The sequence below is a fragment of the Protopterus annectens genome, chromosome 7.part0, assembly GCF_019279795.1.
Source record: "Protopterus annectens isolate FY-2018-M chromosome 7.part0, PAN1.0, whole genome shotgun sequence".
Taxonomy (NCBI): domain Eukaryota; kingdom Metazoa; phylum Chordata; order Ceratodontiformes; family Protopteridae; genus Protopterus; species Protopterus annectens.
Genome location: NC_056739.1, coordinates 880483761 through 880507688, shown reverse-complemented (window position 1 = coordinate 880507688; position 23928 = coordinate 880483761). Strand labels below are relative to the sequence as shown.

Genomic DNA, 23928 nt, shown 5'->3' with positions numbered 1-23928 from the left:
AGACTGAGAGATGTCATCAGAATTAGTGACAGACCCATGGCAATCAGACTCCAGTTTGAGGACAGGGCACTATTAATAATTTCAGCCTACACCCTATAGCAGGGTTGTGATTGTGAGGAAAAGAATAGATTTAGGCAGCAGCTGCAGGACCTACTAGATAAAGCAAGACAACATGAACTGGTGTTGGTAACGCATGACCTGAATGCACATATCAGGACAGACAGACAGAAAAGGATACGAGGAATGCTTGGGTCCACATCAATGGGGCAACAAAAATAAAGGAGGCACTATTCTAGACTACTGTTAGGGAGATGGCTTGATGGTGGCCAGCACATGGTTCAGCAAGAGAGACAGTCACAAGATCACATACAAGAGAGACCAGCATAAAACTCGGGTACACTTCGTTCTAGTGAGGAAAGGTCACTGGGATAGAATCGGAGATTGCAAAGTCATCCCCAATGAAACAGTCAGCCCACAGCAAAAACCACTGGCTGCCACAATCGGCTGAAAGCAGTGGTCAGAGAGGGCTCCAAGGTCTGCAGAGACTAGGCTGAAGACCTGAAAGTTGATGGGAAAGAATGCACAACAGTTCAAAGAATTAAACAGGGCTCTAGCACATAAGGAAGAAGAAGAAAAAGGTGGAGATGAAGAAAAATAGCATTTGCAAGGACTATAGCACAGACATGTGGCCCATAAGGAAAGCTGGTGATAGAATGCAGAAGTCCAAGAAGTCATCAAAAGAAAGAAGACTGCAGGAAAAGTATGAGACAGAAAATACGGACCTGGCTAGGAAGGAATACTGGTTGGTTAACAAAGAGGCTGAGATGGGTTGCAATATCAAAGAACAAGGAGGCTAGGAAGGAATACTGGTTGGCTAACAAAGAGGCTGAGATGGGTTGCAATATCAAAGAACAAGGAGGCACTCTAACTAGCTTCTTTAAAGTGACTCAGTAGATGGCACAAAGAAACTATCAGGTTACAATACAAAGACAGAAAAATGAAGACAGCATGACATCCTTCATAAGGAATGCCAGCAACAACCTGCTCGCAAGTCCACACAACATCAAAGGATTGCTTCCAGCAGCTTCTGAAAGAATAAAAAACTTCACAGATGCTACACTGCCTACAATGTAAGAAGAGGAGGAGCCCACCCTAGAAGAAACAAGAACAGCGCTGAGGAAAAATTAAGTCAGAGAAAGCAGCAGGCACAAACAGGTTCATAGGTTCATTAGCAATTACTAGGCTAATGACCACAAGGGCCTTTTTAAGCCTAGCCATGCATCCCAAGTCTCTGAAATGTTCTGATACCCTTGATAAGTGCAAGCATGAGCCTGGGAGATTAACCATTTACAGGTTGCCTGTGTCTATTAGAGACAAAGGTGCCAAACCAGGGATGAATTTCCTGTACCCCATCCAATTGTCCAAGTTGCACTTGAATTGGTTTAGGGAGGACCTCCACTTCAAATACATGGGGAGCTGTTCCACAGACAGGAGAGTCTCTGGGATACATATCTATCTCTCCAGCAAGTCTTATTTATATCAGAGGCAAGGTTTAAGTCTTTAGAACAGGTAATTCTGGTGGTAGTGCATTCCAGATTTTGTCTATGTAGTTTGAGAAGAGAGATTCTCCTGCTAGACTGCTGGCTGTGGTTATCTTCACAATGGGTTTGTTGGAGGAATGTAAAGCTCTGGCACTGGAGTACGGCTGTAGTATTTTTTGCTGGGTGGGAGTTTTCTCTGGCTGATAGAAGATTTTCTGGGCCATGGTTAATTGATTAAAGAGTAGGAGTTGGGGGAATTTGAGCCAATTGAGTTGTCTAAGTGCTATACAGTAGTGTTATCTATATAGTTTGTTTGCAGCACACCTAGCAATTTTGATGCAACATGATTCTAGTTTTCCCAAGTCAGATTTTCTTAGATTAGTGAGTATGGTGGATGTATAGAGCAGAGTTGAGATCAGATGGGATTTGGCAATAGTAGCTTTGGTGGCTTTTGTACAATACTGCTTGTTCCTACACAGTGTACCAGTTTTTTGTGAACTTTTTATGGATTGGGATATGTGGATGTCAAATTTCATGCTGCTGTCAATTTCAACTCCCAGAAGTCTGGGGTGAGGTGAGGGTGAGATAATGGTGGTGTTTGTTGAAACAATGTTAAATGTGTTTGGTATCATTGTTTTAGTAGGTTGGAATATCATTAGTTTGTTTTTGGGGAAGGGGTTTAGCATCAGGAGGGAATTTGTTAGCTACATTTCTACTGCGAGGAAGGTCTCTTGTGTAAGTGCTTGTAGTTCATATATGGAAGCAGCAGCACATATCACTGTTTAATCATCTGCATATTGGATGACTGACACCCGAGGGGCTGAGCTATGAAGGTTATTTGTAAATACTGAGAAGAGTATGTGGGCCTAAAATAGAGCCCTGGGGAACTCCTAGGGTCACAGGGAGAAGGGGTGATAGATTTTGTTGCCAATGTACTGCTTGCTGACGCCCAGATAGGTAATCTTGGAACCAGGCAAGAGAAGACTGACAAACTCAGTTGGAAATGTCTGGTTAGGTACACACCAAAGGGGGCATTGTACTTAATGACAGGTCTGATGAATGCCAAATACAGTGCAACAATTACTTCCTTGGACTTGGATGCCATACCTTTGTTTATAAGTTGCACAACATAGAATGATTTCCTCACTAATGTATTCATAGCAGACGTGATAAAGATGTTGGGAGGGATACAGGAGAAATGGCTCGAGGGTACTCATAGTAGTAGGGTGAGAAATTCATATCCCAGATTACCGAAGAATAAGCATACTAATGCCGGTGTTAAAGAACAAACAGGACATTCATGCAGTTTGACAGGAGTACACCACCTCCATATTGCCCACAGTTGTGAAAGTTCTAGATAGGGTGATTTTTAAATCACTACGCAGAGTAAAAAGTAAAACGGGAGATGAGCAGTTCACATTCAGATCAGTATGCATCATGACTGACCAAATATCTGCAGTGATACAGACAGTTGAGAAGAAGCTAGAGATGAAGAAAGTGTCCAAAAGGGCATTCCTAGACTTGAAGATAGCATATGACAAGATCCCAAGAAAACTGATTTGGGAAATCCTGATGCAGTTTGAAGTGCCAGACAAATTGGTAGACTTAGTGCTATGTACAAGGACCCAGTGGATCAAGTAAGAACAGTGTTTGGTCTCACACAGGGCCACCTAATAGGAGTGGGTGTGCATCACGATTCAGCTCTAAGCCCACTGTTGTTCATATCAGAGATGGACTACATTAGCAAACAGGTCAGACAGCAGAGATCAACAAAGTTGCTGTATGGAGATAACATGTCATTAAAGGCAGACGCTGAGCATAAACTTCAACAAAGGATAGGGGAACAGAATGAAAACCTGAAGACACATGATATGAAACTGAGTACATATAAGACAGTCATAATGGCAGCAAATGGGGGAAATGAGAAGATGAGAACCGAGACAGAAGGGAAAAGAGGGGAACAGGTTAACCTCAAGTACCTGAGAGGGGTGGTGAACAGAAGGGAAGTCTGAATGAGGAGGTCAAAGCACGAATCAGGGGGGCTACATTCAACTGACACAGAGTGTCAGGCGAAGTGTATGACAGAAGAATGCCAAAGAAAAAAGAAGTTATGTACTCACCATAACATTCCATGTTGGTAGTCCATCTCACCCTTCATTTTTACATATGGGTTCAGAGCTGATCCTTGGCTCCGACTCGGCCGATTTATAAGCTCGAGGACTTCTGGTTGCATCGTGGCTAAGCAGGTATCCCGTAGTGCACAAGTACAAACCCCAGATCTTGTTTGCTGCTCACTAGAAGAAATAACCATAACAGACAAACCAATACTAAAGGGTCTCCAACCAAAGATAACAAAAAATTAGTACCTCCAGATTCTTCTAGGATGGGAGCAGGAGGGCAGGTTGGTAAAAATGAAGGGTGAGATGGACTACCAACATGGAACGTTATGGTGAGTACATAACTTCTTTATGTAGTGTAGTCCAATCTCACTTTCATTTTTACGTATGGGACAGCATCCCTAGCGCCTTATTCTTGGGTGGCTCACTGGAAAATACTCCTGAGCACTGTGGAGCCAAAGGATGCTCTAGCCCTGGAAGCTAAATCCAATTTGTAATATAAAATAAAAGTGTGAGAGGTAGCCCACATAGCTGCTGCACAAATATTATCAAGTGGGATCCTGGCTTGAAAGGCTGCAGAGGTAGACAGAGACCTGGTAGAATGAGCCTTGATCTTGAAGGGTAAAGGTCCGCCCTCCGAATTGTAGACAAAGGCTATGCAACTGGAAATCAAATTAGATAGTGTCACTTTAGAAACTGGTAATCCCAATCTGGATTCAGAAAAAGAAATGAATAATTGATCTGATTTCCTAAACTCCTTGGTCCGATGCAAATAAAAATGTAGCTGTCTATGAACGTCTAGCTGATGAAACCGATATTCAGCTGCATTACAGTGATTAGGGAAGAAAACTGGGAGTTCTATGGATTGATTTAAGGTGGCGTGAGAACAAACTTTGGGGACAAAGGAGGGGTTATAGTACGCAGTGAGACCCTGTCTTTATGAAAGATCAAATAAGGTGGCTTAACAGAAAAGGCTTGCAACTCCGATACCAGTCTAGCTGATGTGATGGCCACCAAAAACAAAGTCTTCCAAGACAAAAATTTTAATGAGGATGATTGAGAAGGTTCAAACGGGGAAGATGTCAGTTTGGACAACACAAAATTTAAATCCCAAGAAGCCATAGGTTGTTGGAGAGGTGGCCTCAACAGAGTGGCTCCTTTCAAAAAGGTCTTGCATAGCTTATGAGACATTAAATTGGTGTCTGGAAATCATAAATGGAAATGGGAAATAGCCGCCAACTGAACTCTGATAGTGGCAGTGGCAGATCCTTGCTGAAAAAGCTTGGAGAGAAATTCCAAAATTACAGGGATAGAAGCAGTGTAGGGATCTACATTCATTTTATGTGCTCAAGTAGAAAATCTTTTCCATTTACTGCCATATAGTCTCCTAGCTGAAGGTTTATGGGAGGACATAAGGATATGTGACACTGAGGAAGATGCATCATGAAGCCTGACTAGGGATGGAACTGGTGCAGCACGCTGTCAATTTGAGGATGTGGATTAAGGGATGTAGCGAACCTGACATACGAGTCAACAGATCTGGAGCTGGGTCCAGAATCCAAGGATTGCCCAGGAGAAGAGGCTCGAGGAAGGGGAACCAAACCTGACGGGATCAGTAAGGAGCAATGAGGATTAACTTGCATCCCAGCCATCTGGCTTTCTGAATCACTTTGGAAATGAGAGGAAATGGAGGAAAAGCATACAGAAGACCCAGGGGCCAATTGTGAGCTAGAACGTCTCTGGGTGTCTCCCCCAGAGGGGGAATGAGGGAAAAATAGCTGCTGCATTTGGCATTGACTGGACTGGCAAAAAGGTCGCAGCAAGGCTGTCCCCATTTGTGGAAAATCTGTTCCGCTGTTTCGTGTTTCAGAGACCACTCGTGAGGCAGTAGGATTGCCCGGCTGAGCTTTTTGGCTATCACGTTGGTTGTCCCTGGAATGTGCGTTGCTACCAGAAAGCGCTGGGAAGAAATCTCCCATTCCCAAACTCGCATGGCCTCTCGACACAGTGGGTAAGATCTGGTACCGCCCTGTTTGTTGATATACCAAACTACCAACATGTTGTCTGTCTGTATCGCAATAGTCCCTAGAGGAAGAAGGTCTTGAAGTGCTTCCAACACCAGGAGCACTGTCCTCATCTCTAGAACATTGATATATAGGTGAGCCTCGTGTTCTTGCCATGTGCCTTGGACAGTCCTGCCGAGATAATGCCCCTCCCACCCGATCTGGGAGGCATCCGTGGTCACACTGGCAACGGGTTGGGCAGGAACAAAGGGGGCGCCAGTCATCAACTGGTTGGGTGCTATCCACCAAAGGAGGTCCTCCTTGCATGATTCCATCAGCGAAATAGGGTGATTCAGCGGAAGATATTGGAAGGACCATTGGGAAAACAGAAGCCACTGGAGAACTCTCATGTGCAACCTGGCTAATGGTACAAATAGGATGGTGGATGCCATAGTCCCGAGGAGCTGAAGAACCCACTTTGCTTTGACCTTCCGCAACGGGACAAAGTGTTGAATTTGAATGATTACATTTTGTGCCCTTTCGGCGGGGAGACAAGTACAGAAACACCTGGAATCCCTGATGTCTCAGGTGAGCTGTCACTACTGCCATGCATTTGGTGAACACCCTGGGGGCTGTGGTGAGACCAAAGTGCAGAGCACGAAACTGATAGTGACTGGCTCCCAGCCGGAAGGGTAGATGGCTCCTGGACGCCTTGTCCATTTTTATATGGTAGTAGGCATCCTGGAGATCGACCGAGCACATTCAATAGTCTTTCCCTAACAAAGTGAGTATCGACTGCAATGTTACCATCCGAAACCTGTCCTTCCTCACGGATTCGTTTAATCTACTGAGGTCCAATACTGTTCTCCAGTCGCCTGTTCATTTTGGGACTAAAAAGAACCTGGAATAAGTTCCGGATCCTATCTGGTCTGCTGGGATGGACTGGATGACTCTTTTTAAGAGCAACTTGTTGATCTTCACAGTTGCCTGATCCCTGAGATTGGGTGGTACATCTGGGATCTTCTTGGGAACAAACGGTGGAAAGGAAAGGGTATGATATAGCCTCTGGTAACAACTCTTTGTACCCACTTGTCTTGGGTTATACTTAGTCAGGCTTCTGGATACAAAGAAATGCGACCCCCGACTGGCCCCAGAGAAACGCAGTCGGGCCCCATATCTGAAACGCTGATAAGGCCATCCCCAAAAGGAATCACGACCTTGTTGGTATTGTGGACCGCCCCTGCCTCTAGGGGAGACCATTTCCTCCTCCTCCTCTGCCTCTGGAGGAGGGTTCAACCTGTGGGTCCGGAAAGACCCTCTGGGACTTCTTGAACCACATTTTTCCACCCCTTTGACCTTTAGGTTATGGTCTAGAGGGAACAGTAAAACGTACTCCCATGGCAGAGAGGGTCTTTCCTTCTTGCTCACACTGAGTGTGTGTGTCCTTCACCTTAGATCCAAACAATGAGGAACTATCAAAAGGGGCATTGGTGAAAGTGGACTTGAACGGTTCCACAAAATTACCCAAGCGCATCCAGGAGTGATGCCTTAGGGCAACTCCTGAACCCACTGCTCTACACACTCCATCAGCCGCATAAAAAATAAGCCGCATGGAGGATTTAACTATAGAATTTAGGGTTGACAACTGAGCATAAATCTTGTCAGGGACTCCCTTAGTACATGTACCCTGTATAGAATCTCCCAAGTCCTTAAGGAGATCCCTCTGCAATCTCGTGAAGTGAGTGAGATAGTTCAACGATCGAAGAGTAAAAGCCGCTGAACTGAAGACACGCTTCCCATACCTGTCCATCTGTGACTCCTTATTCGGCGGATGGACAGAAGAAGAACTCTCAGCAAGCTCCTTCTTAGTGGCCGCCGCCACCACCATGGCATCTACGGGGACACCTTCAGACAAAAACTCTTTATCTGGAGGGGCAGAAAGAAACTTGTTGGGTCTCCTAGGGGCTGGCTCCATGGCATCGGGAGTATCCCATACCTTTCGACTAACTAAATTCATCAGTTTGTCAAAAGGTGGAGACACCCAAGAGGCAGAAGGTTGAGACTCGAAAGCCTTCAGGTACACCGACTCCTCATCAGAAGGGTTAACAGTGGGCCAGCCGCACCTCTGCTTACGGATCTCCAGAATGCCCATGAAGGAGACATCATCAGAAGATGACTTGGGGGATCTTTCTTACTCCTCAAGGTCAGTGTCAGATGTCAAAGACTCATCCTGGGAGTCAACATGCTTTCTCTTGCATGTCTTCTTCCTGGGGGGCTCCTCAGAAGGGCATTCTGGGGAGGTCAAGGAAGAGTGGGGGCCACCAGCTGGTGGCTCCTGAGGCTGAGGGTCTCTGCTGTCTCTGGAGAGAGTAGGGGCTGAGACTGAAGTGGGTGCTATCGGCTCCGAGATAGACGCAGGGTCCAAACTCACCCTAGTCGAAGTGCCGAGAGAGAGACTCGGAACCGAAGAAGACCAATTCCAACCTTCCCTGTCGGCACCGACCGGAGAGCTTCGGCCTCTGGACACAACGGACGACACCGAAAGTGTCGGAGCAGAGCTTGGCTCTGAAGCAACCGCAAGTGGAGCTGGAGCTGAGGGTTCCACCAATGGCACCAAGCCCTCTGACTTCAACAAAGCAGCTTGGCTCGGAAGAGGAATAACAATCGAGGGTATAACAGGTTTCATAGGCTCCAGAACTGACTGGGTCGAAGCTGACAACAATTTGGATAGAGCAGATGACTTCAACAGTCTCAGGACTACCCTCTCCACATCTTCATCTGAAAGACTCCTGGAAGACCTGGAGGACATAGTCAGGGATCTTGATCTTGGAGGAATAGCAGGTTCCATAAATTCATTGGTCGGCTCCGACAAACTAGGATCCAACCCTGTTGCCACAATGTTGCTCTCAGTCGGCTCCGAAAGCAGTGGAGCCGATGAGGCCAATTTTGCCACTTTTTAGGAGGCAGCTCCAAGACACCAGCTGGTGCCGGAGAAGGTCTTTTTCGAAGACTCAGACTTAGCAGATTTAATGGACTTGGAAGAAGAGGAAGAGCTACACAAGGCTTCCTCAAAGGAAGGCTTTAAAAGACCCTTTAGAATTAGCTTGTTCCTTCTCTCCTGTAACACTCTAGGGGAGAAGGCATGGCAAAACATGCAAGTCTCTTGCAAATGGATGGCCCCTAATTAATAGACACATAGACCATGACCATCCGTCAATTACATTTTTTGGGAGCACTTCATGCATTTCTTGAAGCCCGAAGGCTTGTGCTCCTTAACCTCTTTAGACATTCACACAGACGAAAGGAGAAGAAAAGAGAAGTAAAAGGGGAGGACTAGGTCCTCCTAACTTAAACAGGCCTAGCTCTGAAGGAGGAAGAACACCACGAGGACTGGGTCCTCTAACTAAAACGGCCTAGTCCAGAGAAGAAAGGGACAGCTAGGTCTTCTAACTTAAATAGACCAGTGAAAATTCACACACACACAGAAAAACCCTTTCACACAGAAAACCCTGAATTTGCTAAAAGATTAACAGAGGAAGCTGAAACCGGAGTTTCGAACAACGAACTCCATCACCATAATAATCAACACCAGCGGATAACCGCCAAAAAACAAACTGCTCTACAAAACTGTAGACTGGGAAAAAAAACCACTAGCATTATCAAGCTATCCACACTAATAATAAGTATGAAACTGGTACACACGATACCACAAAGCACAACAACAGGCCCAAGGCCAACGCTTGCATCAAAGGGTGCAAAGGAGCTAATTATCTACGAATTAGTAACCTACACTAACAAATGCCAATGCAACAACAATTGTACTACACTAATATAATAACTCTGAACAAGATTTTAAACTATGTAAGCAAGAAAAAAGTTAACACTTAGCCAGAGCCAAGAGAAGCACAATGAAACTCATCGATGTGGCAAATGAGATCTGGGGTTTGTACTGGTGCACTATGGGACACCTGCCACGAGCCAACCAGAAGTCTTCGAGCTTATAAATCGGCCGAGTTGGAGTAGAGGATCGGCTCCGAACCCATACGTAAAAATGAAGGTGAGATTGGACTACACAACATATGAAAACTAAGATGTACAAAACAGTGGTGAGGCCAGTACTAGTGTACAGTACAGAAATCTGGGCAGTAAAGGGACAGCAGCTGAGGAAGCTAAAGGTGATGGAGATGACGTGCAATGATGGGTTGTATGATCCATTCTGTGGGATAGATGAAGAAATGAGGACCATCAAAGCAGAAGCTAATTTAGCTGCAGTTACAGAGAAGGTCAAACAGAACAGATTACAATGGTTCAGGCACACCTGCAGAAAAGCAGAAGACAATCAGGTGAAGATGATCTGGGACAGGCAGGAAGAAGGCAACAGTAACCAAGGGCATCCAGCAAAAAGGTGGATGGATTGTGTGAGAGAAGACCTGCGACAGTCAGGAATGAGTGTCGTAAAAGGTACAGAGTGGCACTGAATTGAGACAGATGGTGACAGTTAACATGACACCCTGACCCCATGTAGAAAATGGGAGGTGATGATGACATAAGCAGTAATATGTTGGGTCTTTACAAAAAATGTGATTTTGAGAATACCTGGATCAATAAGGGCTGATAATGGCCCTACCTTTTAGCAACCATAAATTGAAAGAATGCAGTGAGAACCAGGGAATTACACACACACACACACACACACACACACACACACACACACACACACACACACACACACACACACACACACACACACACACAGAAGCTGCTCTTAACCACTGCCTAAGTGAATGGTTCATGCAAAATGGTTGCATGTTTCTTAAAATTGTCAAATCCAGAAAGATTCACTGGAAACAACTAAAAAACAATAACTAAAAAGTAAACTTACAGGCTAAAAGACATTCATTCAGCCTACTGTTACAACTGTGCCAGACAGTCTACTATTTAAGCACAAATTCATAAACAAAATAGCATGCATAGCTAGGCCATGACAAAACAAACAAAATATAAGAGCAGCAAAGACATGTAAGGAGAACATGAGAAAGTATGCTGATATAAGAAGGGCCAAGGAACACACTTTTCTTAAAGGGCAAGTTCTTAACAGCCTTGGTATAAGAAGTAAGAAATAACACGAGCATGCCTTTTTAGTCAGCTCCCAGAATCCTGCCAGATAAGGTAAACAACACATTTAACTATTTCTATGAGAAATGGCAATCTTATCAGACATCGTACTTTCTGAAGTCCAAGCTGCTGTAAGGTGGCTCGAAGGGGTACAGGGAACAAGTCAGAAGGTACAGGAACTGGCAACTACAGCCTCCCCTGCAAATATCATCCCTTGCCACTACAAGTACAAGCTGACAGGAAATGGTTTCCTGTATACTGTTTTTGAACAGAGGTCTGGCTTTCATAAAAAGGTCACCCTTTCTTGTAAACTTGGAAGTGGCAGTGTGAAGGAGATGCTGATGCTTTACAGCAGACTTTGCTTTCCCTTTCTCACTAAGTAACCTAGTACATTATTAAGTTTCCAAAAGACAGTATATGCAGAAGCAGACACTTCGTGGATTTGGGCCTTAACATCTTTGTGCCCTTAACCACCCATCCCAGAAGCTGAAGGTCTAGATAGAAAATGCACTGACTGTACTGTTAAGTGACTTTTAGCATGTAACCCCCCCCCCTTCCCCTCATTTTACCTACTGGTAAAAGAGTTTAGTCACAGTTATCTAGTATCACATACATTTTCTGATAAACCTTAGACAGTTTCCTGCATTTATTTGAATACTGAGCTCTGGTATGTTACCAAATGGGTTGCTGTTGTTTGTCTTTCGGCTTTTCCCGGTTAGGGGTCGCCACAACGGAACTCAGGTCCGCTAATGGTTGGCAGTAGATTTTTACGAACGCTGAGGTGCCAGCTCGACGTTCAACCTTCAATGAAGGCACACCCATTAATGCATGTCTTTCGAACGCCCACCCAACCGCGGGGGGGGGCATGCAGACTCCACACAGAAGGCACTCCCCGCACTTCAGCAGAGAATCGAACGGGAGAACCTTTTGCTGTGAGGCAACAACGCTACCGCTGCACCACCGTGGATAATAATATGTTGACTGTTACTGCATCTGTCCTAATGCTGAACTTTGCTATGTTACAATATGGGCAAGAAAGCCAACAGTCTGTTTGTTGGATTGCTGACTTTCTAACTATGCTTTCCCTAATTATAAGTTACTGGACTCCATGCCAAATGTAAGGGAAGCTACAGTGTTCTCTCCTCCATGTTGTTTAAAGGTTCCTTACCTTTATGAGTTTTGTTCTCAAAGTATTTAATTTTTTAAAATATTTTTTCTCATGCGGGTACTAAAATAAATGTTTAAACATTCTTAATCTGGTGACTTTTGTAATCTTTTACTTTCAATTTTCTCAGTTCTGGTCATGCCACAGGGGAAAAAAACACGAGAGTGTAGACATATTTTTTTTTAGTTTAATTGGTTACTTCAAGCACACAACAGATTTTAAGAGAGAAAATGTACCCTTCAAAACAGTATTACTGAAAATAATAAGACTCTGTAAAGAATTCATTGAATTCTGAAAGATAAAGTGTACCAGTAGGTGACAATTTTGACAAAAAGTACAGCAAGCAATCAATGACTGCTTATAGGTGAGAAGGTGACATGCTGTGTTTATATGCAGAATATTTGCCCTTGAATCTGCAAGCACACACGTCAACCACAGGAGAGAAGGATTTGGATTAAAATGAAAAATTCTTGTAGCCTGCTGGATGATGACCCCCCCCCCCCCATGATCGTCTCTCACTCCACAGTAGACTGAATCAGCCAAATGACTATGGTTGGGTTGATGGCTGGCAGGAGCAAGACAAAAATTATTTTAAAAAATTGGGTTATTTGGGATCTTTTAGTAGCCTGGATCTAGGATAAAGTTGGTATTCATTTGCAGACCTATGCAGTGAGGGAGGAATAAGAGAGTTTGAAAACGTTTACAAGAACATTTTTAATAATCATGCTTTCTACTGATCTACATGTCTATAGATTCTACATATGCACTCCTGTTTCTCATGTTCTTATTAAAGCAGCTTCACTGGTTTAGCACCTATTTTTCCTTAAAACCAAACTTCACCAACTCACAGGATGGTACATCTGAGGTTAAAAGCTTCAAATACATCCTGATGTTAAAATTAACCACAAATTAATTTTTACGCTGAATTATAACCACTAATGTTCTGTCCAATGTCACCCTAAATACCCTGCTTGGTTATTGATTATTATGCATCCAACCCGATTATTATGATAACATGCAAAAAGAAACAGGATTAAGGAAAGTAGCACAACCTACTAACTAATTACTTCAAATGTGCATAAAAGATTGTTGCAAAACACAATTTAGAAAGAATTACCTCTGGTCATCCTTTCCCAGCAACCCTAGAATTCTCAGCAGCTGTATCTGTAACCACGGTGCTGGTACATTATGATAACTGAAATCTAATGGAAGTTTCCCTCCAACTACTTGCTTCAGTATGTCCACAAAGCTTCTGGTTAAATCCTTGTACCCAGATGGGTTTTGCTAGGAGCAGAAATCAAATTATTACATTGTCTGAAAATTCTACACTAATTAAAGATAATACTGCAAACAGAAATATGTAACATTATACGAAGATTTACATGAGCAGTGTTCAATACAAATGCTAATTTACAAGATTACCATACAGATATGTAAATTTAAGTAAGACATAGTTAAATTATGTTGGTTATTCGTTACACCACTGCACGTACTATGATAGTATACACCAATAAAATTTAATAGTATTAAGCGCTTTCATCTCATTTTGAGAGACATCATCAGAATATAAAATATCACATTAACTTTTCCATTTATATACACTCCATTAATGACATCATTTGTTACATCAAATTTAAAATCTGTCTAACCCGAAAGATAAAATTAAAGTGATAAAGCCACATAGAATCAATTTTACACTAAAAAATCCCAAGTGCAATTATTTAACCCACAACATACACATTCATATATAAATTTTATTTAAAATCCATTCTCAATAAATATTCATAATTTATTTGCTCTTTCCATTAACATAGGGGCAATGGATACAGTGTCATTAAGACCAGTGGGTAGCACTGCAGCTAACTTCAGCTGCAACTGTGTTTCTTTTTTCTTTAAATGATTTTTCTAGTCACCTCCCCTGGGATTCACCTTTATTATGTCCAAAATCCCGAACATAAATTTTTTAAACTACAAAGAAGAAAGGGAATGTTTATACAGGGAGTTAGTTAATTTCTTGTTTTTTATATCATTAATATGTTCATAGATTCTATTTTTTAACATACGCTCTGTTTTGCCTACATAAAAATAGGTACATGTCATGCAGACTGCCAGATAGACTACTCTACTGGTGCTACAATTTCCTTTCTTAAAGAATTTTCTGCTCTTCAAACTATTATCCAGATCGATACTACTTGGCTTAATTATAAACGGGCATTGTGTACACATACCACATGCTCTGGTTCCTGTATATAACTGATTTTCCCTTTCCAGTTTTCTTTCAAATAACTTTTTTAGATTCATCCCAGTTTTATTAACAAATATAGGTCTTTCACCAACCTTCCTAAATATATCATTGTTGGTTCTAAAAATGTTCCAATTCGCCTCCAGGGCTTTTTTAATTTTACTAGTGCATTGATTAAATTTAGGGCTGCCACGGTGGTGCAGCAGTTAGCATTGTCGCCTCACAGCAAGAGGTTCTCCAGTTCGATCCTCGGCTGGGGTGCCTTCTGTGCAGAGTCTGCATGTCCTCCCTGTGGTCGTGTGGGTTTCCTCCAGGTGCTCTGATTTCCTCCCACATCCCAAAGACATGCTGTAGGTGGACTGGACATTCTAAATTGGCCCTAGATGTGAGTGTGTGAGTGTGTGTGTCTCTTCTGTGGAAGGTTGGGCGCCGGGCTGGCAACTCAACACCATAAAAAACTCTACTGCCAATCATGAGTAGATGGGTGATCAGCTGTGGCGACCCCTAACCAGGAAAAAGCCGAAAGAAGATGAAGTGCATTGATTAAATTGTAAAACACATGCTTTATCATATCCTTTATATTCATAATTAATAGTACTTCCCATCTCTTTACTATTTTTGATTAAGCCTACCCCTAAAAGTGGTCTATAAAAAGTACCCCACTTTCCATGTATTTCCTTAATAATCTCATCCACTAAATTCTTAGGGTAGCCGCTCTCCTAGAACATAGTGGAAACCTTTTCTAACTCTGGACCCTGTCAAGGCAGTTTTGCTTTGCTAGAAACAGTAGTTCAAGAACGGACAGTGTTAATAAAAATGACAGTTCAGTGGCCTATTTGTTGAATGATTTAATATTTCAACTTGAGAAGAGACTTTTTAAACTGAAAACTCTACAAATGGACATAGCTTATTTAAATCAATGCACATTTTTAAAAATACCACAGGGTTTGAGATTTAATTTCCTTTTGATGCTTTTTATGATGATGAAGTGATAAAACGATTTTGTGCAATTTTTTTGATGAAATGGGGATGGGTTTACTTAAGAAAACAGTACATTACTACGAGAGAAGTAGTGGCACATGAAGTGGAGGTGCTGGATTACAAAATTAAAAAATAATTATTGTTTTTTCAGTACAATACATTGTATTTGAAGGTTTCAGAGAAGGTTGAAAGGCGCTATCACAACATTTTTCAAAAGAAAAAGCGAAAGTTAGAGAGGGACCTAAAAAGTTATCAAAATAAATAGGTGTATCCCACGAAACACTTGAATAATAATAACCAAAACCAGATTAATAACAGGGAAGGGAGAGAATTGATAAGTTATAGTGAAGTAGTTAGGGGCAGTAATGAATGGAATATGGATGGGGAACAGTTAAATGAGGGGGAACAGGATTTTCCGGTGGTCAAACGCTCGGAGAGACTGGCTCAACGCTACAGAGAGAAGGGGGAATACAACAGGAATTATTACTCACGGAAGAGGAATTTGTACCAGTATGGGAACAATTATAGGAAATAGTTCTATCAGAACAGAGTATTGTGAATACCAAAAATGGCTTCACTATTTACAATTACAGAGGACTATTGTTTTCCAAGGGGGTAAAGTTTATTCCTTCAACAAAATGAGATTTGGTAGATAATATTATGGCATTGAAACTATATACTAGGAAGGAAGTCAAATTTTGATATTATGTTTGGACAGGAGAAAAAAAATGAGAACATAACAGGCCTAAAAGGGGAAATATCTATACCCAAGAAAAAGAGTACTTATATAATCCCCCCTTCATCCTAAAGTGGAAGCTTTTGAAAAATTAGTCTTGGAAGATGTTTATAATATCTCTAAGTGTAATAACAGGAGACAAGGGAATTTAACTAAAGAAGAACATAACTTATTGATAGATCTAAGGAAGGACATGCATAGTCGTATTATGATTCAGGATAAAGGGGATGGGGTTGTATTATTCAAAAGTATAGATTATTCAAATAAAATGCAAAGTTTATTATTTGATGAGACTACCTATTTAGGGGTATCCAAAAATCAGATTAATGTTTCATATTCAAGGATAGATTCATACCTTGAAGAATATTTTCTTAATGGGAGAATAGACTCTGAGTTATATAATTTTTTGTATAGAAAAGAGCCAGTAATACCAGTATTTTTTGGAATACCCAAGATGCATAAAAATATACTGAAACCCCATTTTAGACCTACTGTATCTGCAAGAGGCTCTAAGATTCAGCCTTTGGCTGTTTTGATACCCAGGTACAGCATGTAGTTGATAATACCCCACATTTAGTGAAGTATGTGTGGAAATTCCTGGGTTTATTAAAAGAGGAAATATGGGCAAAGGACATTATTTTTTTTAACAGTGGATGTTAAGAATTTGTTTACCACAATACCCAAAGATGAAGGCCTTGCATTTTTTAAGCAAGTTTTATTCCAGGAATTGGAATTAAAACATGATATGACCGCCTTAATTTGTGAATTGATGAGTATTGAATTGGAAACTATTTTTTTATGGTTTGAAGGGGAATACTATCAACAAATTAAGGGGGTTGCCATGGGGGTGGTATGTTCCCCGGTATATGCAAACCTAGTTTTACTGGGTTAGGAAAATACATATGTAAAGGATTGTCCTTTCTGGGGCAAAATAAAACTGTATTCACGTTACCTGGATGACATTCACTTTATGGCAAGGCACTGGCCAGGAAATAGAGGAATTTGTACAATATTTAAATTCCAGTACAGATTTATTTTAGATTTTACATATCAGCATGACATCAAGGGTATTAACTATCTGGATACTTATATTTCACATGGAGAAAATGGATTTAAATCTAAAATATATAGAAAGAACACATTTTGTAATGCATATCTACATTTTGAAAGTAATCATCCATTAAGGCAGAAAAAAAGTATTATAAAGGGACAAGCTATAACAGTAGCCCAAATGACTTCACATCTTAGAGCATTTGGGTCCAGGGTTAGAAAAGGTCTCCACTATGTTCCAGGAAAGAGGCTACCCTAAGAATTTAGTGGATGAGATTATTAGGGAAGTGCATGGAAAGTGGGGTACTTTTTATAGACCACTTTTAGGGGTAGGCTTAATCAAGAATAGTAAAGAGATGGTTAGTACTATTAATTATGAATATAAAGGATATGATAAAGCATGTGTTTTACAATTTAATCAGTGCACTAGTACAATTTAAAAAGCCCTGGAGGCGAACTGGAACATTTTTAGAACCAACAATGATATATTTAGGAAGGTTGGTGAAAGACCTATATTTGTTGTTAAAACTGGGATAAATCTAAAAACGTTATTTGAAAGAAAACTGGAAGGGGAAAATCAGTTGTATACAGGAACCACAGCATGTGGTATGTGTACACAATGCCCGTATATATAATTAAGTCAAGTAGTATAGATCTGGATAATAGTTTGAAGAGCAAAAAATTCTTTAAGAAAGGAAATTGTAGCACCAGTATAGTAGTCTATCTGACAGTCTGCATGACATGTACCTATTTTTATGTAGACAAAACAGAGTGCATGTTAAAAAATAGAATCTACAAACATATTAATGATATAAAAAACATGAAATTAACTAACGCCCTGTATAAACATTCCCTTTCTTGTTTGGGGTTTACAAAATTTATGTTTGGGGTTTTGGACATAATAAAGGTGAATCCCAGGGGAGGTGACTGGAAAAATCACTTAAAGAAAAAAGAAACACAGTGGCAGCTCAGGTTAGCTGCAATGCTACCCCCTGGTCTTAATGGCACTATATCCATTGACCCTATGTTAATGGAAAGAGCAAATAAATTATTAATATTTATTGAGAATGGATTTTAAATAAATTTATATGTGAATTTGTATGCTGTGGGTTTAATAATTGCACTTGGGATTTTTTTTTAGTGTAAAACTGATTCTATGTGGCTTCATCACTTTAATTTTATATTTAGGGTTGGACAGACTTTAAATTTGATGATGTAATAAATGATGTCATTAATGGAGTGTATATAAATGGAAACGTTAATGTGATATTTTGTATTCTGATGAAGTCTCTCTCTAAATGAGATGAAAGCGCTTAATACTATTAAATTTTATTGGTGTATACCATCATAGTACGTGCAGTGGTGTAACGGATAGTTTTTATACTTTTAATTATTAGTACTGGCTTTACTTTTGGTGCAGTTAGTGTTTTTAAAATTATGTTGGTTGTTTAGTTTGGTTCTTGGCTGAGCTGCCTTCGGTGTGGAGCTTTGACATGCTCCTTCTGCCTACAGTGCATTTTATCGGGCATCAGTTTCCTCAAACACACCCAAAGACTTGCAGTAGTAGAATTGGTGTCCCTCCAACATGCCTTCAGGTGTGTGCTATGTTGGAGTGTATGAGTGTGTACACTGTGCAATGGGTTGGCACTCCAATCAGCATTACTACGTCTGCTTGTATCCAGCGTTTGCCATGACAGGCACAAATCCCCCCATGACACTGAGCTACCCTGAGAAAGGAACCCTGGAATGGATAAATTATTGAAATAGGTTGACAATTTTGATTTATTTAATAAAACAACACAACATATGTTCTTACCATAATCACAGATCTAGATCTTTGTCCATCCTCCTCAACAGACAGCTCAGCGATGCCAGATTTCAGTCTCTTTGGCGCAAACTCAAACTTTCCCAGGCTGTAGCAGCTTCCTTGATCACATAGTGTTCAGCAATGAGACCTTCCAAGTGAAATTTTCAACAAAATGGGATAACACTCCCAGAAAGAAATATTCCCCATGACCTTCTAAACAACTACAGGAGGGAAAATGGTGGGCAAGTTAGAGGATGGGCGAGAAATCATTTATACCCAATTGGCACAGTAGGTATGAAACTTTCATATCTAGGATAATCACTTCCATCTCTTTCATCAGGCAGCATAGAGTCCACTGCTCAAGTTCCATGGAGGCTTCCTCCATGAATCCCTTTGAGAATGGTGGGCTCAAAGAACACCACTCCCTCAGCTTGTAGCGTCTGCTGAAATGTATGCAAGGATGACCAAATAAGAACAACACATCTGAAACCTTTTCCATAAAACTTCCAGTGGATGAGAGAGGTGCTCATTTGGATAAACGAGCATTAGGTAGTTCTACCTCAAACTTTTGAGGACAAGACTTTATGCAATTTAGCCACCATTCCACCAGACTAATTTTTGTCCTGTTTCTGCCCAATTTATAATCAGACAAGGAAAGGGAAAGCTGCAAATCTTTCCTTAAATCCTTAGTTCTGGATAAATAAACCTTTAGCTGCTTATAAACATACAAGGAATGCAGCACATACTCCACCTTTGTTAGAATACTTGGATTATGATACAGGACGATTTATGGGTTCATCCACAATACCACTTCAGCGATGCGAAAAACAAAAAATATTGCTTTTAATGACAGAAACTGCTTTGGAAGTCAGTAGTGTTAGCATCTCCAGCATGAAATTCAAGAAAGAACTGGATCTCTGACAGGTGTGCAGATTGAAAAAAAAATTCCATACAGGAATACATTAAAGGAGGCAACTGAATTACAATGGAAACGTCAGTGGAAGTTTGAAATAGATGCCAAATATATCTTGACAAAACTAGAACCAGAATTAAAACACTTGCAAATACTTTTAAAACAGATGAAATGGTTGCAAAAATGAGATCCAAACCTTTGTCCATTTCCTATACTGTGTGCCAAGGCACCTGCATCTGTATGCCCTTTTTGTATGGTCTTTGAGCAGAAGTAAATCTGGACAATCATGGAAGGGAAACCATGGTTCATTACCATCACTGGAACTGAAGAAACCTCATGGTTACATTTGGTATCTGCAGGTCTAGATTTATTTATTTATATATATTTGTTGACCGGGAGTGTCCGACTGGACGTAGGTCCATTTTCAGTGGAGGCCCGGGGAGAAAAGCTCCACAGTTAAAATAAACAGACAGTAGTTACACTGGATTACATAGCGATTAACAATTTACGTAGCAATTACTTACAACATATTTACAGATGAAGAAAATAGTACATCAGTAGACAAGTAGAGTCTTTATCTGTGAAGTACATAACAGACATTAACAAATGTTACAAGAAGAAGTTCCTGCTGTATAATAAATACTGGCTTATGAGCATCTGAGCTTGCTATAATCAAAGTAGTTAGTGTTGTGGAAAGAAAGGTAGTGGTTGGATCGGGAGGGTGATACATGATGCCTACCAAATGGGTGGTTCAACCAGGGTTCATACGACCCTGAAAAATACCAGCTGCTCCAGAACACAGAGCTAGAAAGAGAAAGAAGCAAACCTACCAGGGTCAAAAGGATGTTATGTAAATCACATCTCACCCAGAGGATCTTCGCTTTCTGGCTGAACTTAGGAATTACAGGAAATCGGGAAGAGACAATGAAGAGAAATGCAAAATAGCCCTGGATTGCATCATCCCTGAGCTGCTCTCAAAGAATGGGGTATATGGCAAAAATAACTACTGTATTTGGTGTTGGGTAAGGAAAGAAAAAGGTCACAGAAAGGCTCTCCCCACAGAAAATCTTCCAGTCTGGTGTTCAGCTTGGGGACCACTCATGTGACATCAAACACAAACCGAGCCTATCCACTAAGGAAATGGTTTGGCCTAGGATGTGAATGGCCACCAGGAAATGGCTGATTGATACGGTCCAAACCCTCATAGCCTCCAGTAACAGAGGATAAGACCTACCCCCCAACACACTCTTTCTAATGTGTCATACTACAGACAAACGGTCTTGTCTGAGTAGCTATTGCATCCTGTGGGAGAGTCCTGAAAGGCTAGCAAGGTCAGAAGGACCACTAAACTCCAACATACTTGCAGCTTGGCCTCTAAGCTGGATCAGACACCTTGGACTGTAACTGCAACAGTGCCCCACCCATCTTAGGACCAAGGCACCAACGGTGACTGTTACCACAAGGGAGCTGGAATGAGTTGCCCAGAGTGAAAAAGTAAGTACACAGCCTCCATTTTGAGTGAACCTTGGAGGCACTTGATATCCTAATCTAAAACATCCGCTGAGATTTCCATCGAGTGCCAAGCACCTACTAAAGCATTCCCATCTTAAATCTGGCATAAAGTACCATACAAACACAGGGTGATATGAGGACTAATGACAGGAAGCAAAACAAAGCAATGATGTCACTGAGTAGCAACACATGATGAAGTTGACTGCTCTCAAAGGTTAACACATGGATTGTGGTAAAATCATGACCTGCAATGTAATATGTAAGAGATGCAGCCAATGAAATGAATATTTTAAAGTGACTGCAGCTACAACTTCCCTAAGCTTACCATTATGCCAGAGGACTAAAAGATCTGAAGTAAAAAAATCCCTAGTCCAAATAAGTTTCTCCCTAGTCTTCAATTCAAAGAGCCACTCATCTAGGTAGGGAAATATCTTTGATCCCTGCAGTCTGTGATGGGCTGCCACAACCACCAACCATTTGGTAAATACCCTGGGGTTGTGGGGAGATAAAATTGCTGGGCTTGAAACCAAATAGCTCCCACTCCTTTGTGATCTTGACATGCAGATACTTATCCTGAAGGCCCAGACAGCACATCCAGTCTCTCTCTCTCACACTAGCAAGGGAGCACAGCCTTCAACAAGACCATCCAGAAAAAGTTCTTGGATATAAACTGGTTCAGACTACTTAGACTGATAATAGGTCTAAAGTCCTTTTTTCTTTGAGGCAAAAAAATAAATAATTAAAATAAAATCTTAAACAGAATCTGGACCCTTTCTGGCCTGGTGGGACTTCTTGTATTGCTCTATTTATTAGTGGGTTGCTTACCTCTCTTCTGATGGGGTCAAACATTCAGAAAATGAAGGGAGAGGGGGGACATGGAGGAGCTGGAAAGGGATGATACAGCCTCTGAATATCATCTCCCTTACCCATACGACTTGCCATCAAATTTCAGTTAAACATCATTCCAATTTCAGTTAATTTTCTACTCCATTACTTTTGTTACAGTTCATGATTTTTTTTCAAATGATCATGACTCCATATTTACTACTAAAGTAGACATTAATATTTTGCATTAGCTGCTTCTTTATTTCTCATTTCAAAGTGTCAGTACTAAGCTATTACAGCATGTCTACATTAGCATATCTTTGGCTATCATTACTTATTAATCCAACAGTGTCATTACAGTCTTGACAAATGTTTGTTTATTTCCCTCCCAAACATATACTGAAGACAGCACAGAATTTCCACTGATACAATGTGTCAATAACCTGTTGATACAAGTGAGATGATATAGTCTTGGGCAGCACAGTGGATAGCATTATGACCTCACAGCAAAAGGTTCTCCTGTTCAATTCTTGGTTGGGGCATCTTCTGTGCACATTTTCTGCAATAAGCAAGAAAGTACAGTTTTGTACCTACCATAAATGTAGATGTTCGAGTGCTAATACAGCTGCAGTAATTACAGATCGGTTCTCTGCCGTCAGGTGGGTCCTCGGTCGGCCGAATTCCAAAGTCTAGGTCCGGCGTCAGTTGTTGTCGCTTTATTTCCTGACGTCAGTGCGACAGGGGTATATAAGACACAGCGGCGCCATTTTCTTCAGTCTTTCTTGCCCCAGATGTCAGGTGCCCCCAGAAGGAAGGCAATACATAAATTATATATATATAATCATGCAATGCAATATAATCCAAAAATCAGTAGTTGCAAGCAAATACACCATAGAAGGATAACCCAATCAGGTTTCAGGTTGTGAGGAGGTGTTAGCCACTAGGCCTTTACCAAGAGGGAAGGAGGGAGGGAGGGAAGAACCTGTACTGCAGCTGTATTAGCACTCGAACATCTACATTTATGGTAGGTACAAAACTGTACTATGTTCATCGTGCATACAGCTGCAGTAATTACAGATGGGTAGAATCCCAAAGCTACACAGGGTGGTAGGCACGAGGTGGAACTGGGAAGAGCCAGAATGCCCTGCAACACAGCAGTGGCAAAGCCTGCTCTAGTTTTGGAGTATAAAGGCAGGTGGTAGTGTTTTGTGAAGGTATGCACAGAACTCCAAGTGGCTGCCTCCAAAATATCTTTGGTAGGGACTCCTCTGAGGAAGGCTGTAGAGGTAGCTGTGGCCCTTGTGGAGTGGGATCTGATGCCTGTAGGAACAGATTTGCCATGAAAGGAGTAACAAAACCGTATGCAGTGGCCTATCCATTTTGAAATTGTCTGTTTGGAAATTGGCTTCCCTTGAGCTCCTACAGCATAAGACACAAAGAGTTGTTCTGATTTCCTGAAAGGCTTTGTTCTGTCCAAATAGTAGCAGCTGTCTATGGATGTCTAAGGAATGTAGCAGCCTTTCCCCTTTGTTTTGAGGATTGGGATAAAAGGTAGGTAAGTGTATGGCCTGATTTAAAGCTACCCTGGATACTACTTAGGCATGAATGATGGGTTGGTTCAGAGGGAAACCCTGTCCTGATGGAAGATGAGAAAGGGCTGCACAGCCATGAGGGCTTGTAGTTCCGAAACCCTACGAGCTGAGGTAATGGCCAGAAGGAAAGCTGTTTTCCAGGACAAATATTGCAAATCTGTTGAGGCAGCTGGTTCAAAGGGAGGTAAAGTTAATTTTTCTAGAATGTAATTAAGATCCCAGGCTGGTATTGGTTGTTTCCTTGGAGGTCTTATATTCTTAGCCCCTCTGAGGAACTGTCTTAAGAGTGGGTGAGAGAATAAGGGTGGGTCAGTGTTATATTCTGCAGA

At 41.4% G+C, this 23928-nt stretch overlaps 1 protein-coding gene across 3 annotated transcripts in view; it reads right to left on the bottom strand.

Moving 5' to 3' along the window:
* Positions 1-23928, bottom strand: part of AP4E1 (adaptor related protein complex 4 subunit epsilon 1) — a 564842-nt gene that overhangs the window by 431696 nt on the left and 109218 nt on the right. For all 3 annotated transcript variants that reach the window (XM_044077456.1, XM_044077457.1, XM_044077458.1), the window contains exon 7: positions 13059-13225. In XM_044077456.1, coding sequence (XP_043933391.1) covers positions 13059-13225 — 167 coding nt within the window. The remainder of the gene's footprint in view (positions 1-13058; positions 13226-23928) is intronic.